Source organism: Thermobia domestica, chromosome 11 (assembly GCF_964235325.1).
Source record: "Thermobia domestica chromosome 11, izTheDome1.hap1.1, whole genome shotgun sequence".
NCBI classification, from domain to species: domain Eukaryota; kingdom Metazoa; phylum Arthropoda; class Insecta; order Zygentoma; family Lepismatidae; genus Thermobia; species Thermobia domestica.
The window spans coordinates 161,340,782-161,361,011 of NC_137464.1; the positions used below are offsets into that span (position 1 = coordinate 161,340,782).

The window sequence follows — 20,230 nt, forward strand, 5'->3', positions numbered from 1 at the left end:
ATTTATTATTATTATTATTATTATTATTATTATTATTATTATTATTATTATTATTATTATTATTATTATTATTATTACAGATAGCTTATGAAGTTCATGTTGTAAATCTGTCTCATAATCTTTCGGTAAGAAATGAATAGAATAAATATTAGCATTGTTTACGTCGATTCTGTCTGCGCGTTTACACCGAGAAACTCATTGTCGTTGTACCAACATTTTAGGAAAGGGGTGCTATGTTATACATGGAGTCTTCCTTTGTCAATTCGGACATTAAGCAACAACAAAGTTATTTTTATTCTTTTTTGTCTCAATAATTACCCATTCTTTATAAATTTCACGCATCGACACCGCTTACTGTATTCCCTACAGTGTGTTTGTTTCGTGCTCTCTTCCACGTGACGTCACGTCGCGCAAGAATCCTGGGTAATTTTTTCTCTCGATAGCAGAAAATATGCTACCTGTAATACTCTATATACATTGACGACAGCGTTCCAGGGGACATGCGCATGCAACGAAAAGTCTTTCCACCATGGAGCCATATATTACACTGGTATTAAATAATGAATTCAGCCCTTTTTGTTTCAATTTGGTACTATTTTTCAGCCCACTCCAGGGCTAGGACTGTGGCAACACTGGGTACATATTACTTTAAATAGTTATCATGCACAGTAACTGTTTTATTTAGGTAAGAATTATTCGATCCGAGTTTACAAAAACACCTGCAGGTTAAGATTAAGAACAGCGTTGGGAAGAATTGCCAAAATTTTATATCCTTTCCGTGCAGTTACTGCACGGATCCATAGTATAAGTAGTAGCACAAGGGGTAGAAGTAGAAACAGATTAGAAGCCTCGCGGGGTTTCGTTGGGTTCTGTTCTAAACATAAAATAGGCGAATTACAGACTTCCGTACAATTTTTTGAGCCTTGTACAATCTGTGGACCCGTATAGTAAAGCTGCACCTTACGCTGTTCAGTATGACTATCCTCCTCTACCTCAAGGAACTTGATCTTGAAGTTCTTCCTAGTTGATGTAGTTCAAGGGGTCAACCAAAAATAATTGTACAAAAATGAAAACGCTCTCACTGTTTCCGTATAAATACATCGTTCAGACGTATGCCATTTAAACTACAGTACAAGAAACGGACACTGTTTAGTACAAGGGGTTCAGATCACGTAAAAAACAGAAAATTTACAGGAGAAATGAATGATGCAAGTACTTAGACGTAACATAACGTAACCAAATCTAACCTAACCTAACATAAACTAACATAATATTAGCAGAAATAAGCGAAATTGTATTAATTTTTGGAAAATTATGCGGGATCCCTACACTAATATAACATAAACTTAACTAATCTAAACTAACCTAACGTACCCTAAACTAACCGAATGTGAGCAGAAATTACCGAAATTGTAACATTTTTTAGAGAAAAGAGCTGGACCCGTTCTGCTAAACATAGGCCCAAGAAACAAACAATCTCTGCTAGATGGCCAAGAAAGCACAAATGATGTAACCAAGTCAGGGAAGACCAAGGGGTTCATACAGGGATGTGTTAAAAGAGAGCAGGCGTGTCAGTGACAGTCGGTATATATGTAAGATAATGGAATTACATTGTGTTCTTCAGGTTACTAGATACTTTAGGTGCTAGACAGGTTTATCATTAGGCCTACGAGTAATCATTGAACACACTACGTTCACATACAAATTCAGTTCATTATAGCTTATTTTATGGAGTAGCGGAGAATCGTACATAGTGCCGGTTTACTATTCGGATCCATATATTTCTGAAATTTAGAGGGCAAATTTGTAATAATATTTTAATAGGCCAGTGTGTAAATAGTGGAAATATGTTGTGTTCTTAGCTATAAGGTGAGTACTTACGCAAGAAAAAAATTAATGCAAGTATAACCTGTTAAGAAAGGATTAGCCCATAAGGTGGCTATTAACTACGGTATGCAAATTAAAGCATCTGAAGTCATTGTTGTAACTCTCAACGCACAACCATGAAACTATCCGAGGTAAAGGATCCAAATATTTGTGAAATTGATGTAAGTAATGGGTTATGTTATTTTGTTAGGGGTATGTTTAGTACAAGGGGTCCAGAAACACCTAAGAAACAAAATTTACAGAAGAAATGAGTGATGCAAGTACTTAACGTAACATAACGTAACGAAATCTAACCTAACCTAACGTAAGCTAACCTGAACTAACCTAAACTGACATAATATTAGTAGAAATAAGCGAAATTCTATCATTTTTTTGGAAAATTAGGCGAGACTCCTACACTAATATAACTTAAACTAAACTAATCTAACGTAACCTAAACTAACTTAACCTAACTTAAACTAACCATCCATACCCTAAAGTAACCGAATATGAATAGAAATGACCAAAATTGTAACATTTTTTTAGAGAAAAGAGCTGGACCCCTTCTGCTAAACATAGGCCTTTTGTTATATTATGGCGTACAAATAAAGTCCTTAATAATGTGCAAATACATAATCCAACACATAAGTATTTTAAAGCCACATACAGTATTTCGTGCTTTTATTTATGTGTATACCCACCGTCGGTGACACATCAAGTTCACTACTGATGCGGATCTCAAAGACTTCCCTGCTACGCTCCTCCTCTGACGATTACATTGCATTCGTGCTTTTTTTATGTTAGCTACCTAGTAGAAATTGGTTAGTGTTTCAAATTGCTCAATTGTTCGTATCGTTTACATACACTGAAGCTCTCGTAAGCTGAATCTGCACAGACGAGTGCAGATTCAAACCCAAAAAATGGTTGTTAGAGATACAAAAATTGATTTGCTGATAAACAAGCATATATGCAATGAATTTATGTATGAATCCGTACAATAAATCTGCACCACTTCGAATTACTTTTTTTTTTTTTTTTTGAGAAAAGGAGAAATGTCCACACATATTTTGATTACTTATTCATATATCTCTATTTTGAAATAACATTAGACATTTCTTCCGAAAATTTTGCAAATGTATATCTTCGTAAACTGGGAGAGACCTTTACAATCAATTGTGAATTTTGCAATATACGGAATTTTGAAAACCCTGTACGTTCAATAAAATGGACTGGGTTGCACCGTTAGTTGAAAAATGTTTACAATAAAAGCGAGTCCTTACGCCCACATACTTTGTTTTAGTGTAAATATCTTTTGGATACTGGACATATTTATAAGAATATTATGTATATATGAGATGTGAAACATGTAAATGGAAATTAAAATAGGGATTTTACGGGTGAACTTTCACCATCTCTCACTTTGAATGTCTTTCAATTAACCTTAATGAGGAGAAAGGAAGAACGAGAGAGAAAAAATGCTACATACACTTCTCTTTTTTGTGTACGAGGGGCGGCGGTAATTTTGTCATCGGAAAGTTCGTCACCTAAAATTTTTTTCATGATAATTTCATCAGTGTCTTTTAGAACATAATAAGTACAGTGAATGAATCGAAAAAGTTTTTGAAATTGCTTTCTTTAATCTTCAACTGTAGCAAATCGAAATATATAATAATAATAATTATTATTATTATAATTATTATTATTATTAAATAGTTACATATTTTATATATCGTATTTAAGATAAGAGATAAAAGTTTCTAGTGATTCTGTCAGAAATATTATCAAATAGGAAATTTTGTCACGGTTATTTTTTCACCTTTCTTGAACTAAGTAGAGGCAAAGTTAATGACCTAAAGAACTTACGTTATTTTAATCAAACTTGGAAAACAATTCGGTTGGTGTTGAACTCTGCAAAATTTAAGTTTCGGGTACTCGACGCAGGAGCAAGCACCAGTGCAAGAAAATAGTGCCAGCTTCAGCAAATGTTGAAAGGCAACGTGGGGAACTATTGGGTTTATATATATCACTATTTACAAATATTAAGCTTCGCCAATATCAAAATTTCAGAACAGAAAATTGCAAACAAATATTGGAAGATATGCCAATCCGTTCATTTTCCCGCAAACTAGACGGAAATTTGCATCGTTCTTGTACCGTTCTCCGAGCCCAAACTCTTGGATCTTCATCTACGTTAACTGAGTCATGTGAAAAGAGTGATCTTTTTCAGGAGCTATTAAAAGAAGAATGTTATATTTCAACTTTGATTAAACATTACCAAATTGTTATTGGATATATGTAAAGAAAACAAATTTATATAAAGGAAGAAAAGCATATACTGTAAATATTTCTAACAATTTTCTTTAAATATAGTCTTATGGAGCTATTGAGAAGTGAAACATGGATGGTGGACGGAAACTTTTCAATGGCTCCTTTTTTTTAAAAAAAACGTAGGCCCTATATGTTATTTGAGGTGAGACTTCCTTTAGTAGGCGTATGCCCTAATGCAGAGCAAGACACAACATTCATATGAAGAATTGTTTCGTGCGGTGGTGCATCAGTGCAGTGAATTTAGTGAATACCTGGACCCTGTAACTGGTTATGGATTTCGAGATAGCGGAAATGCAGACTGTAAAAGCAACTTTCCGAAACTCAACTAGTGTACAGCATTGCTTTTTTTCACCTGACTCACTCAACGTGGAGAAAGGTCCAAGAGATTGGATTCACAGATCGGTACAAGAGCAATAAAAATTTTCGTCTATTATGCGAGAAAATGAATTAATTGGCATTTCTTCCCGTAGAAGATGTGCATCAGAAATTCCAGAGGCTTCGGAGGAAGAGCTGGAACTTCTGGATTATTTTGATAATACTTAATTCAATAAGTTGACGCAACGGTTTCAACTGTGCTACATCAGGATGCTGTGGGTCAGCCACCAAAAAAGAAAACGAAGTGTGTTTCAGATTTTGCAGAAACGGCTCCATTCTTTGTGCATTACGTATAACAATGGAACTAAATGTTTGAAAAAAAAAATTGCTTGTTGTTTCCTGTCATGTCATGAATAGTAGAAAATCAACATGTAAAACACTTATTGCATTATAACAAGTTATATTTTTCCTATTTTCTGTTCTGAAATTTTGAAAACTTAATATTTGTAAATAGTGATATATAAATCCATTAGCGGCCCATTTTGCGTGTGCTTTTAACATTTGCTGAAGCTGACATTATGTCCTTTTATTGTTGTTTGTTCTTGCGTCGAGTATCCGAAACTTCGATTTTCCAGAGTTAAACACCAACTGAATTGTTTTCCAAGTTTGATTAAAGATTAGCTGTTTTGGTCGTTTACTTTGTCTCTACTTACTTCAACAAAGATGAAAAAATGACCAAGATAAAATTTCCTACATTCAAATATTTTGGTAACAAAATTACAGGTGACGAAATTACTATGTCAAAATTTCCGGTGACGAAATAACCTACATGCTAATATTTGGTGACGAAATTACCGTGACCAAAATTTCGGTGGCGAAATTTCTGGTGACGAAATTACCTAAGTTCGTGTACGAGGAGGCTTACAGGAATTTTGTAATAATGACAACGCAATGCTTATGTTGCGTACAGGTGAGTTAGCCTATTCAAAATAATCTTTCAAAAATTAAAATTCTTCCATTAAATATATTATCATTTCTTTTGTAAGTAGTAGTAACACGTCATAACGCCTATTAGGGTCAGGTGAAATTGAGATACACCCAACAAAAATGATTTTTTTTTTCTTTTTATATGTCACTTAACCTTGGAAATTCGTATCGTATCCTTGATACTCCATCTGCACTAGGGTGAAGGTAACTAACAGAGATACATTGCTTTTATTATTTTATTCAGAAATGAACGTTTATAGTGGCTACCGTAACGCAGGTCGACTGTTCTTCAAATTTTTGAGGAGGTCTTTGTTACTCCCGAAGACGTCTGTTACATATAAAAATTATGTCTAGGCGTGTCTGTCATCGTCCTGTTTTATTTGGATTTTATATTTGGGAGGGGGCACGAAGGCTCAGTTGAAGAGCGTTCAACTCTGGTGCTTGGGGTCCCTGGTTCGATCCCAGCTCGCGCCGTGTAGACTTTGCTGTGGACAAACACCGTGCTCGTGGGTTTTCCCGGGGTTCTCCCATTTCATTCCACCAGTTCATTCATCTCTCATCATCAACGTCTCCTTTAGCGTAACCAGCCTAAGCGTGGAACGTAAAACTTAGAGATTTCATTTCATTTGTTTATTCGGGCATTTCTTTCCTGACCTACTGAGTAATCAAAGAACAACAGCGAGTTTAGGCTGGCGAATACTCCAGAATTTTAGGGTGCTGGAGAGGGCATTATTGAAAGTCTTGGTTCTTGCAACAGAACGTAAGTATCAATATCTTCAAATTCACAGACAGTTTACTTAAAACATTTACCTAATTTATAACCAGTCCAGTGAATCGTCTTGTGGTGGACAAACACCGTGCTCGTGGGTTTTCTCGGGGTTCTCCCGTTTCCTCCCACTTTCTTCATTCCACCATTTCACTCATTTCTCATTATCACCGTCTCCTTTAGCCTAACCGGCATAACCGTGGGGCGTTAAACTTAAAGATTTCATTTTTTCCAGTGAATCGTCACAGTATACATATAACTGTTAAAATGGAAAAGTCAGTAGTTGGATACGCGTTTCAAAGGGAAGAGTGGAGAACTTTTGTAAGTAAACAACAAGAATATATACAGACATATTTATTGGGTCTCATGTAAAGTTCACCTGCACAAACTTAGGTATAATCTCATGTCAACCAGTGCACGTCGTTTTTCAAAAAGACACAAAATTACTGGAAGCATTTTTAGTTTTGATAACATGCAAGGAACCACGTCACTTTATATCTAAATTTCTCCTTACAGTCTAAAAGTTATTTCTGTCGCGCAGTAGAAAGGAAAAAGGTTTCAAAAATATCTCACCATACCCAAATTTGCCTCCAAATTTCAGAAATTATAGTGTCTTTAATCATACTCTCCGCCTTATTATGCACAAGATGAAAATGTACAGAGGTCGTGGAAAGTTGATGTGCTGCTTCGTAGTTTCTCGTGTGTCATTAGTATTATTTGAAGTAACGCATTTAAACCGCAAGAAGACGAAATTTCTGCTGACAGCTTTGCAATGTACACCATCAAAAAAGTATTCTTAACGTAAGCCTATACATATTAGTTACTTTTGAAAATATACATGGGGTTGAGCAAATATATGTGTGTGCATATAAAATGTTTTGGAATATAGTCAGAAATTTACTCTAAGTATTTGTTTACTTTTCCAAGAGTTTAAATGAGAAATACAACTGGCAAATATGTTCCCATTCTAGTATGGTACGTTTGATTTATTTAGACCGTTTTTAATACGATCAAGCCGAATAATAAATCCAGACGTATGAAAATTTGGTGATAATTATTCTCCACTGAGTTCGGTCTTGTTTTTGTTTTTGTTGTGTTACCGTAAATGAGCTAGTTACATAGGGAGTAGGTAAGTGATAAATTCATTCAATCATAAACGAACGCATATTTTCCACACGGAAGAAGAGGATTCTAATTATTAAGCCTTAAAGTAACACAACTTGGACTAAAAGGTGGAAAACACGAATCACCTGTGCTGGGTAATATGGCTCAATCATCGGAAATAATAGAATCGTTTTCTGTGTTTATACAAAGTATTACAATTATAGTGTGTTGAAGCTTCGCTTTGCTTAACAACATTTGTGTATGATTTGATTTGATTTGATTTATTTACTCCATGAAACCATAATACATGGAGGGTATTGGGAGAGTATTTGGAGGGTTCAGTACACTACACGAGATGATACATATAAAAAGTAATACATAATACTTAATGTGAAGACTTTTATATTACAAAAAATATTTAAAAGTTTACATTAACAAAAATAGTATTAAGTGTAGGAAAAACAAAAGAAAAACTACTAGGAGATTAAAAAAATTACATAATTTACCAGGATTTACCAAAAAAACTGATTTGTCAGTTTCTGACATTCTTTTAATCTTGCAGAAACTCGTTTATGGAATAGTACGCGTTTTGTATTAAGTAATTTTTTTAAAGCTTTTTGTTAAACAACTTGTAATTGTTTTCAAGTTTTATTTCATTTGGTATATCGTGCGCAAGATGTATTGGTTAGGCTGTATTCGTGCTACTTTAAACATTTCTGGAAGCGATTATCATTTGTTGTAGACAATTTAAGGCAAGATTAATAATGTTCATATTTGAAGAGTGAAAATGTGTGTTATGTACGTTGTTATCCTCAGAGTGTACGTCTAATGAGGATCTTGGCTAGAAGATCGAAACGTCACGTGTAAATGTGTTTGTATTAAATAAGTGGTCTTGTGCAGCAGTGTGTTTATTTTTCTGATTTTATTTTCATGACTTACGACTATGATTGTGTGTCAGTAATAAATTTCCTGACGTCATAATCATCTTATGTAACGAATATGGGTGGCTCTACGGGAAAGGGGGTAGTGTTGAGAGTTTTCGGGTCCAATACTGTTTTATATAGGTTTTTGCTATTTCTGAATTTAATATTATAGTAATTATCGTACTATGCCTAGCATCACAACTTTTTCTTGTGTTTGATTAAAATAATACTGAGATTCAAAAGCCTGTGTAATTGGTTACACGTGTAAGTTGTTTTTTCAGCACTGTGCTAATTTATCCGAAGGTATTCCGTGTACGTTACGTGTTCCGATACGTTACATGGAAATCGTTCCGAAGCCTCAGATTAGCGATCACTGTAATAGTGTAATGATAGCATATTTTTCAATTCGGCTGAAGGGAATTACTATTTCACTTTACAGATAATATGTCAGTATGCCAAATTAAGCTTGTAAGAGATATTTAAATCTTATCCGTATTTTAATGAAGAGGATGATCGTGTGTAAAAATAACAAATCATTTCTTATTTAGGTGCTTATTGTGCAGTGGATATGGAGTTCCCACACTGATGTTAAGTTAACTTATGGAACATTATGAACTGAATGCTTCCAGCCATATTTGTCAGTAGTGTTTGGGACTGAATGTTACAGGATATAGAATTTTGAGGAATAATATTCAAAATGCCGAATACATTATGAGTTTATGATGAAACACGAAACACGTTATATAGAAATAAATATTTTCTAGAAAGCCTTGTATATCAATACATATATTATTAAATTATTCCAATTAGTCTGGAAACCATATTGGAGATGCCTAGATTTCAGGTGAAATTTTATCTGAGGTACTTGAAAAATAGTAATAAATGAAAGTTGTGTATTGCATGGAGGCGTAAAAAAGTTTATTACCGCACTACATAACATTTTCATGAAAATGTTTTGTAAACTTCAACGCTGAACTTAAGGCTTAAAAGATAATAGGTATATTATGTCCTAAGTACATTGTTTTAACCTAAATGTATTGTCAAAATTGAAGTTATGCAGTTAACTAATATTTTGGGTCGGAAATTGTAGGCCGTGTCCAAAAGTGCATAGTGCACACTTCGAGGATGCACACTTGAAGTCTACAAATGGAGTGCACACTACTAAATAGTGTACACTTTGTCAAATTAGCTTTTGATCCACACTTGTTTACAGCGCCTCATCATGCTGGAATATGGAACATTGATAACAAAAGAAGAGAGAATTTCGTGTACTAGAATTTTTTTTTATTTAGATGAATGATTTTTCAGTTATATTAAAGATAGATATATCGTACAGATTGTCAATGTGTGGCAACCATAAAATGACTTAAGAGTTTCTTTCATGTATGCGAACAGCTTCAGTTTTCCTGTACCTGCAAATATTTAGCATAAAAACCACTAAACTACTGGCGATGTTCTGTTTATTATGCATGCTTGCGCGAGGGAATATATATTAATCCCCGGAAGAAAAGTGGCACTAATGGTTAGGACGCTGATAACACTGTTGCGAAGTAGCTTAGGAATTTTATTGCAGGTGAAAGTAGGCAATTTGCAAGAGCGTTAAAACACCAAAGGTACCGAGGGGAGCGCTATTTACAATAATGTGTCTCAAAACTACTTTGGGGGAGAGTTCATATTGAGTATAATTCCTTTATGTACGGTAGATACACAACAATGGCACTATAATTATTGTCGTTCTACTGTATTGCTTCAGTTACAGGCATACTGATTAGAATATTTCTACCATATTTTGCTTGCGAATCTATAAATTTTACCCGTAAATCTTCAAAATAGTGCCTCCATATTCATAATCTACACCAAAAGTTAACACTTACAAGGATGACAAGGAAAGAAGTGGTGGAGATGAACAACATGATAATCAAAATTTAGAGGAAAAAGCTACATGTCACTATGAAATACCAATTTATAAGGATCGCGTGTACTCAACCCTAATTAAAGTAATATGTTAAAAAAAATATAAGATTACTCTTATATGCCCGCTTAAATTGAGTTATGTGCATTGTATGCACTTCAACATTAGCGTGCACTTCACTATGCTTTCGGCGTCCTACATCTTTCTTGAAATGTACCCTCTGTCCCTCCTACTTGCTTCCCACTACGAAAATTGTTACTCAGTAACGAAACAAATCCCCTCGTCCAAATATGACCATAAAAAGCTACTATTAATCTAATAAAAATTTTATGAAAATTAAGAGACTGTTTTATAAAAAAAATACAGTATGAAATGTAGTGCCTCTCATTGTTCAACTATACGGAAGGAATTATTTGTTCATAATCAATTCATAATGGGTACCATAATGGGATTATATGAATTAAAGGAAGGCAAGTCTTTGCTTTGGCCATTTCATTCAATGAACCGGTACGTAACCAGACTAAAAAGTACGTGCCATGCGAGTCTCTAAGCTGCCAACACTCGCTGACGCTCGCTCGGCAATAGTATATGGATTAAATATTAAACTTTGGTACACAAAGGAACCAACCCAGTTACTAACTTATATACACCCTCCATTCCAAAAGAAACCGAACTTTTGAAAACAAATAGTACCACTAGTGCCATCTGTTGTAATAATTTACCGGTAGATGGCGTAGTCCCTCATTGACAACTGGTATAAATGTCATGACATTTGGATGCACGGCAACAAAGTTATTGCGTTTCAACTGTCAGTGTGTTGTGTACGTCGGTCGGAAAATGAGTTTCAAACAACGAGCTGCAATTGAGTTTTGTGTTAAACTGGGTAAAACTTTTAGTGAAACGCACCAAATACTACAAAATGCATATGGTGATGAGTGTCTATCCCGTACGCAAGTTTACGAGTGGTTCAGGCGATTCAAATCGGGTAGAGAGACGCTGGATGATGACGAAAGATGAGGCCGTCCCAGAACCGGATTGTCGGAAGAAAACGTCGAAAAAGTGCGTGAATTCATCAAACATAACAAAAAGTCGTCGGTGAGAGTTATTGAAATGGAATTAGGCTTTCCTCAAGCAACCGCATACCCCATTTTGACCGAAGTTTTGGGCCTTAAGAAGGTTAATTCGCGGTTTGTACCACACAAACTCACCGAAGACCAAAAAGTTGATCGAATTGCGCATTGCAAAGACATCGTTAAAAGTGCTCGGCAGGATCGAAACTTCTTGAAATCGATTGTAACTGGTGACGAGACGTGGTGTTTTGAATATGAGCCCGAAACAAAGCGGCAAAGTGCTGAATGGAGAGCGCCGGATGAAGGAACACCCAAAAAAAAAGTCGCTTGGTGAAGTCAAAAGTTAAGGTGATGCTGATTTGTTTTTACGATTCAAAAGGAATTATCCACAAAGAATTTGTTCAGCCCGGCCAGACAGTCACTGGAGAGTTTTACTTGGGCGTCATGAAGCGTTTGCTGGCAAGAATTCGTCGTATTCGGCCCGAATATCGCGAAATCGGCAGTTGGACTCTTTTGGACGATAATGCACCATCACATCATTCGCGACTTGTAACTGAATTTTTGGTCAAAAATCACATTATTCGGTTGCATCGTCCGCCCTATTCACCAAATCTCGCTCCTGCGATTTCTATCTGTTCCCGAAACTGCATTTGGCGATGAAAGGAAAGTGGCACGCATCGATTGATGCCATTGAAAAGGCGACGACCGTCGTCCTAAAGACCATTCCAATAAAGGACATGGAGAAGTCGTTTGACAACTTGTTGGAGCGTGCAAATATGTGTATCGATGCAGAAGGGGAATACGTTGATTAATAAAAATGATTTGTTCCAAAATGTACTTTGTTTTTTTGTTTTTTTAAAACGTTCGGTTTCTTTTGGAATGGAGGGTGTATATATAATGTAAGCCAACAGGCAAGTTCTCAAAACCGGAACCGAAAGATCAAATCGCTAAATCGAAGAATAAATAAAAAAAAAAAAAAAAAATGAAATGGCCAAAGTAAAGACTTACCAAGAGGAATTTGTGAAATCTTTGATGTGGAGAAAGAAATTTTGGATCTGTATTTCACTTTTGGGCAGCTGTCAAAAATGCAAAATGTATAGTAATTGGTACATTACAGTCTCTCAAGTGCAAGGAAATATGGTAGCTTTGAATTGGTTTAGAATCAAAACTAGAAAATTAGGTCTATCTACCTACGAACTAACATTTGCAGCCAGATGTAGCTGTAGTTGTAGAGAAATGAATGATCTAGGTACTCATTATTCTATGCTAGAGCTTAACATTTTAATTCATACGCCATTAAAATTTGTCATTTAAGTGCAAATAACCCCATTACCGACAGTGTAGTTATTTCAGTTAAGCTACATAAACCATGTAATATTTAAACACTAATGCTTTTATAGCATTATTAAAGAAACTATTTGGTTGCTTTCCTACACTATTTTAAATTCCATTGCATACTCAAAGAACACAACGTAAATACGTTTGTTATTTGCGTAACACTTTTATATTCCACGTGTAAAATCACTAATTTGTATATTTATCAAGTGAATTATTATTAGATCAGCCCACAAGTATATTCACCTCAAGAAAAGTATTAAAAATGTGTTTTTTAACATTTTATTAAGGCACTTTGACATTATTGTTGTTCCTACTTCGAAGACCTCCCATCTTAAGTATGCAAGTGTGCTAATGTAGTGTACATCCTCGCACACTACGCACTATGCACTCGCAGACTTATGAACTTGGATCTTTTACCGCACACTAGGTGACGTCAGTTCCGGAAATAAGCGTACTTCAAATGTACGCTTGTATCTTTTGGACACGGCCGTAGTTTGATACAAGATAGAAGTGAAAGCTATGGGAGCAATTAAAAATCTCTATAAGTTAATTTTTATTGACATTAATTGTTTCGAAATTATAATGTTTTTCTTTATAATCTTTGTCCGGTTATATAATTTGTTATTCCATGTAGCAATGTTGTGAAATAATATAATGTTCAATTCTTGCATTTTATTATGTGCAATAATTTCCGAATCATTCATAATCAGGTCATGTTCTATTCGTTCTAATTAAACTATAAAGTTGTTTAAAGCTGAGGTAAACAGCATTATAAGAGTTTTTGAAATATTCTATGGAGCTGTTGGTATCGAAGAGAGGCCTGGCTGGTTTTGAGAAGTGTAGGTACTATTTTTTGAAGTTGTTCCTCCTGAGAGCTTGAAAAAAAATACAAAACTGATATTAGAAATGCTATACTTAAAATGGATACTCAGACAAAAAGTAATATAAAAAATCCTTAGGAAGAACTGCCAGTTTTGATTTCAAATGCCTATTTCTGACAAACTATATACACTTTTAAGATAGAAATGAAGAGTAATTTTTCGATTTAATCCCTTAATGGACTTAAGAGGGTACGTTCTAATTGCACAAGTCCTTCTGATTTACTTTCTTTGTTGTGTTAGTATCAAACAGTATGCAACTCGATATTTCAATAGAACGTACAGTATTAGTTCATGATAATTCGTTAATATTTTCAATTTAGGGTTCATTAACCCTACAATGCATGATTTTCTGTAAAAACAACAGTTTTGCAAGAGAAAACAAAAATAACAAGTACCGGTACGCTATGTGGAATAGTGTCATCTATGCGAAAACTTTGGAATCACAAGTAGCGTCGAACGTTCCTAATTTGGTTCAACATGCATTCGCAACTACATACCGTTACGTAGGTGAGCACAGATTATTTACCACTATGACCCATATCTGCCCCACTATGCATTGTACGGTTAAACTAAATGTGTGGTCAAAAGTACACTTTAGCATGAACAATTGCTTTAGCTGTTTCTCAATATATGTTTATTAGAACGTTTTACTTTCGTTTTTATGGAGAACCATTTAATAAAATTTCGTGTTTTTCTGCAAATTGTAATCAAGATAAGGAATTATGTATGAATCTTCTCAGTTATCCCAGTTACAAGAAGGTGCTACTATCTTAGTTTTGATATTATTTGTTTGTATAGATCAGTATTAAAAGAAGGGATTTCCGCATGTTTCTTTTAGATTTCGAGATAAAATCCATGCTACTTGTAGTGGAAAAACTCTTATCTGCTACATATATAATGTTTGTTCAGCAATACTGTATTGTATGTTTTGTATCAAATTAAATGTCAAATTGATAACGCTTAGTATCTAAAAAAATTACAAATTCTGAAAATGTTATACATTGTCTTCTAATTAATACATGTTGTGCAGCAAGTAACTGTTCATTACTTGCAAATGGATTATGTGCACTGCCAGCTTCCTATATCACTTGAGTGATTTCCTTTCAGTAGGGAAATAAAACATCAATTGATCGTGTATATCTACACCTGGCATATAAGTATTGCACTCTATTACTGCCTTGAACCATATCATAAATAAACTTACTAGTAATAAGCAATATCTCCGTTTTCTCTTTCCATTTCGTCACATCAACACCTTCACAATATTTTACAATAATTTCGCCCTTTTTCAGTTTAGCATTTACAACTTCCTTTGGAGTGTCATTTCTGTTACTACGCAGAGTACTAGTGCAATATGTGGATCTACATAACAATTGCTTTGTTACTGCGTAACTTATAGTTACTGTCCATTTAGAGAGAATGTCCTAAATCTAATCTACCCTCCATCAGCTTCAATACAACATTAGCTGAGTGAATTGTACCTCGAAGATCATCAGTTACACCAGTGTAAACTAACACATTAAAAACTAATCCATTCGGTTCAGTTAACATGTACAGTTTGATACCGTATTTGTTCTGTATGTATTGTTTGAAACTGAGCTGTTCCTCTCTATAGCATCATTGACTCATCAATGCAAAGTTCCTTTCGTGATGAATAAACAGCCCACATTCTATTATTAAAATGGTCAATAATTGGCCTTAGCTTATACAGACGATCTCTGGGCTGAAGTCCATATTCAGAAGTGTGTGAGAGAAATGTAAACCACTCAGAATAAGCAAGAATTTATTTCTACTTAAGTAACGACGGAAAATTTGCAGATTAAATTATAGATCACTTTTCCAGTAATCTTGAATTTTTGGCAACCTTAGTATTCCCATGTGCAATAAAATGCCCCCCCCCCCTCCAAAAAAAAACGCAATTCGTGAACAGTAACATCACGCCATAAACTAAGTCGATTTTACAGAAGTTCCTCGTAGAATTAACACGCGCATATGTATTCATTTAATCAACAAGCAAATTCATGAAATAATCAAAAAGCGACAGTACATAATCTATTGGATTTTGCAAAACACCCGTTAAAATGGCCTGTGCAGCTTGAAACTGTATATTTTTCATCCCACTCGAGAAGCCATGGCACAAAAGAGATTTTTTACCATGTTTGTTGCTGGAATCTTTTCTATTCGAAGTTTGCACATTATCTTTGGCTTCGGAGACCTCCACCTCGTCAACTGTTTCACTATAATAATATTCATCAGAAGGTGACAGAGATACATCTCCATCACTCGATGATTCTTCTAGTAACGACAAAATTTTTTGGGCTTTCTGTAATCCACCATTAGGTGCTCGTTTACGTTGAGAGGAACGCTAGCATAATGGTCCGTTTACGCCATCTTGGCAACAAACTAGCTACATCTAGGGGAAACTAAGCACACTGCAGAAAATGACCAGGCCAACACTGTGCCACCAAAGCATAAAACCTGTGTGCCAATTTACACAGAATATCTACAATGAAAACTACCTCTTGACGCCAAATGGCGTCAATGGCACACAGCAATTGGTATGAATGACGCCATATGGCGTGAAGTGGCAGCGAACGAGTTAAACCAAAATCAGCCAGAGACAAATGGTTGAACTTACCCTAAGTTTAAAGAAAAATTTCAGGGTAGCTTTTGCTTATATTATAAAGGAAAATTCAATTTTCAATATACAGTGATCGTTTGCTTTGGGATTTGAGAAATATTATTAGTTGTGATTGAAATACGTTAAGGGAGAGGTTAAGTCACATGCTATTTAAGTGATATATCTTGGGTCTATTTCTAGTATGTACAATACTAATGTAGAATTTCACTTCTGAAATAGTGTATTCTACTTGAAATACTAAGTAGTGATTTTTGGTGTGATGCCTTTCGTGTTTGTGGTTATAAATCAAACTGCTGGTTGCTTTGACTATGTGATCTGATGTCATAATTGAAGAATACTTTTTTCTTAAGTTTTTTTCTTTCTTTTTAGGTTGTTTGGAAAAAAGAGCCTTATTTGACTGGACAGGATTGTCTCATCTTCAGTCATTAATTAGAAGTTTGCGACTGCTCATACCTAGCAATAGACCGGTTAATACTCCTGATCTATATTAACATGTTTTATTTATAACAGTTTGATTTCATGATGGGAGATAAAAATGAAGAATGTTGTGCCGAGTATGAAGTTGTTTTCAAAACTGAAAATTACGATTGTTTCGACGACCCACCGGACCTCAAGAATGTAACATCCACAGAAATTGGAGAATCAAAATTGATTCTATTTTCAAAAGAGAATTTAACAAAGTGTGAAATAAATTCCACGAATTCAAACTCGTTATATGTAGTGGAGCCAAAGAATGAAATCGAAAAAGATGCTACCTATTTGTCCGAGTTCAATGCCGACTTGTCATACGTAATGGAGACAAAGATTGAAAGTAAAGATGATGCCACACATTTGTGTGAGTTTAGTTCCGAATTTATAGCAGAATATAACGTAACTACAAGATCATTGGAATCACACTCAGCTAACATAATGGAAGACAATATGAATGCTAGTCGTGAATTAGAAAGGTAGTATTTCATTCTTATATTGATTCAAAAGTTTATTGGTTTATGTTGAGTGATCACTTCAGTATATATCTGTTCCCCCTCCATTTATTTGATCAGTCTGTATAAGTACTCTTTTTATATATAACTATTTTCTTTTGTTGTTATCATCAGTTGTTTTCACAGTATCGAGAATATAGCCTTGTTTTCTTCTGCTAATAGAGATGCATTAGTATTTAGCTTAAGCACGTCTGATGTGTGAAGGCATTCTGAATAGACCCATTCTTCAGAGTGAGGAAATTCGCTTTTCTAGTATCTGGTATTCTAAAAATTCAGTTGGGAATTGGTTGCCCTACATTTGCCTTTACAATATCATTAATTATTTTTTTTTTATCTAACAACAACTTAATTCTTTCCTTTTTTCTTAACACTACAATATCGTTCACATGAAATGTGAATGACGGGTCGTTTCGTTGCTTTCTGACTTTTTAATGCTAATTAGTTTTATCTTCCGACTCTTTTAATGCTTTAATGCTTTTCATTTTTTTTGTTTCTGTTTTGAGCTGGAATGAAGATATTTCTCATGGTACTTAAATATTTGATAATTTTGGTATAAGCGTTGGTAAAACGCAGTTTGAATTGTCGATTTACGTGATTAGTGTTGGTAGTTTGGTAAAAAGAAAATTCATTTGCTGTTTGCTCACAATGAGATTCCTTTGTAAATCGTGGAATATAAATTAACCGAAATGTTTTCCACTTTGTACGTATTTTTGTGTGCTGAGTCACTACTGTTTTTAACATTTCTGAACCTTATCGGTTAGTGTACGTGCCTTTGGTATCGGATACCAGGATTCGGTTAATGGTGGAGCTGTTGGTGGGATCCCACATTAAGTTGTAGGTCCATGTTTCGTATAGGCTTTATGTTGAACGGGACGCTGCATTTCAAATCGCACAACAAACCAATGTAACATTTCTACAAGGAACTAAGCGTAGTGAATAGAAAATTGATATATCACTATTTGACTATTTAAGGAATAGTAGCTAAGATCTCATTTGCAGGCAAACTATTACACAATGAGCGGAATCGTGTATCGTATGTCTTCATGGGTTCATTAGACTTACGTGTATATATTATTATTCGTTTCCTCATTTATACACTTGAAATAAAAGAAGGCGTACATATTAAACCATGAGTTTTGCTATAAGTTTTCAAGTCTTTGGGAATTTACTTTGCACTGCAAAGCACTTAGTATGATACCAGGAATTATTAGTGACGTCAGTAGTTCTTTGTGCTGTGTGTTTTAAAATGTTGAATACCATTATCAAAATACCTCTTTAAGTTCATGTGCTTTGCTGTAACGGTGCTGATGTATCATTATTTCCATAAGCATTTGGCTTTTCACGTAAAGTTTCGGTATTGTTTTCTAACATTTCGTACATTTTCTTTTTAAAAAAGTTATTTTCTACATTTCGTACATTTTGATTTCTATTTGTGTCAACATACGAATACAAATACACACAAGTACAACTTGTTACATCCACGTTACTTGCAACTATAACGTACTTCCCACATTTTAACTGAATCGAACTTAATACATTTTTTTCCTTCCTTCTTCATGTTTTTACTTATACCTGTTCTGTAAACTCAAGAGATAGTTCATTGGTGTACCTATGTGTCACTTATATGGGAAAAATATTTTGGGAGAGTGTTATATGTGTTACCTAGTTTTGGAATGGAATATCAGTTTATACTCTCCTGGCAGCTGCTACCTTACTGTAAATACAATTTTAACTTAAGATTGATAAAAACGCAAAGCTAGTAGTATGTATAGCGCACGTCATCTTTCACGATGAATCTGAAGTAGAGAAAATAGTCAAATTTGAACGAATTACGTATGGGTAATAACCACCTAAAAGATGTCAGCGGACAATTGTGGCATTGCTAGTGTTGAGTGTATTTTTTTCTTTACAAAATATAAAGTCTGAACAGCTATAACGTAACAGAATAGATGCCAGGCTATGGTCAGTGTCCATGGGTCCCTTCGCTCTCGGAGGTGGCCTTTTTCTCCTCCTTTTTTGTAGAAAGTGAACATGAGCCGCCACGAAGGGAGAGAGTGTGTGTTTTTTAGACAGCCGAAACGTGTGTGGTGGATGTGTCTTGTGTCGAACTATTGTGGTGCAATACAAACATTCAGTGAGAACTTCACATAGAGTACATACCTGTGTCCACTAGTGTATATTAAATATTTTGTTAATTAAATTAGCTATATTTCAACCAGGTTCCGATTCATTCCTCTAAACAAACAACAAGTAGCGAGGCGCAGGGAAGGTTTAGTAAATAATGGGAAATGCTTTCGTGCATGCATCCCCAACATTTGGTCCTCCTAGTGAAGCCGGATTTTGCTGTTACACAATATCGTAAAGACTAAAAATAGAGCAATATTTTGAACTGTGTGTATATATGTGTACGGTCTTTTTAGTAGTGTTCGAAGAAGAAAGATAAGTGAAATTGTAAAGAACACCAGCGTAATTTGTGCAACCGCTGAACTGCCTATCTCTCGTTCATCCCCCCCCTCCGTTGTTTAGCCGTGCAGTGAAAAGTGACCAACGATGGAACAATTACTTGCTTCCAAAACTGTCACCAAACGCGAAATAACCCGCTTGGAGAATAAAGTAAACAGTGAATCGTTCAATAAAGCTTTAGTGGACACTTATATAGAGAAGGAAAATCAACTAGCAGATGACTGTAAAAAGCTTGTGTTAGATCTTACAAGAACCTGTGATCAACAGACATTTGATACGCATGACAAAGAAATAGAAACAATGCAAGACAGAGTGGACGAATTAATTGATAAATTGGTGGTAATGAAGCAATCAGAAAGTTTTTCATCAACATCAAATGAAAACGTAACCTGTTCAAAAGTGAGTGAAGTGCGATTACCGAAGTTGGAATTACCAACATTTGATGGTTCCTTAAAAGATTGGCTGTCGTTTCGGGATCTTTTCGTGGCATCCGTGGACAGTAATGCATTATTAGGTGGAGCGCAAAAGCTTCAATATTTGAAGGCATCTTTGCGTGGCGAAGCGGCAATACTTGTACAATCATTGTCGGTGACCGATCAGAATTACACAGAGGCGTGGGAAATAATCAATGCTCGGTACCAGAATAAACGCGA

At 35.0% G+C, this 20,230-nt stretch overlaps 1 protein-coding gene across 7 annotated transcripts in view; it reads left to right on the top strand.

Annotated features, from left to right (window-relative positions):
* The first annotated feature begins 420 nt into the window (after nucleotides 1-420).
* Nucleotides 421-20,230, top strand: part of LOC145664533 (uncharacterized) — a 100,574-nt gene continuing 80,764 nt past the window's right edge. Inside the window, exons 1-2 of one of the 7 annotated variants that reach the window (XM_081731285.1) lie at nucleotides 421-550; nucleotides 16,501-17,078. In XM_081731285.1, the coding sequence (XP_081587411.1) occupies nucleotides 16,651-17,078 (428 nt within the window). In that variant the 5' untranslated portion in view covers nucleotides 421-550; nucleotides 16,501-16,650. Of the gene's footprint in view, nucleotides 686-8,860; nucleotides 9,134-16,500; nucleotides 17,079-20,230 lie in introns of those variants that run through there. The other 6 variants (XM_081731282.1, XM_081731283.1, XM_081731291.1 and 3 more) reach the window with 6 other exon arrangements.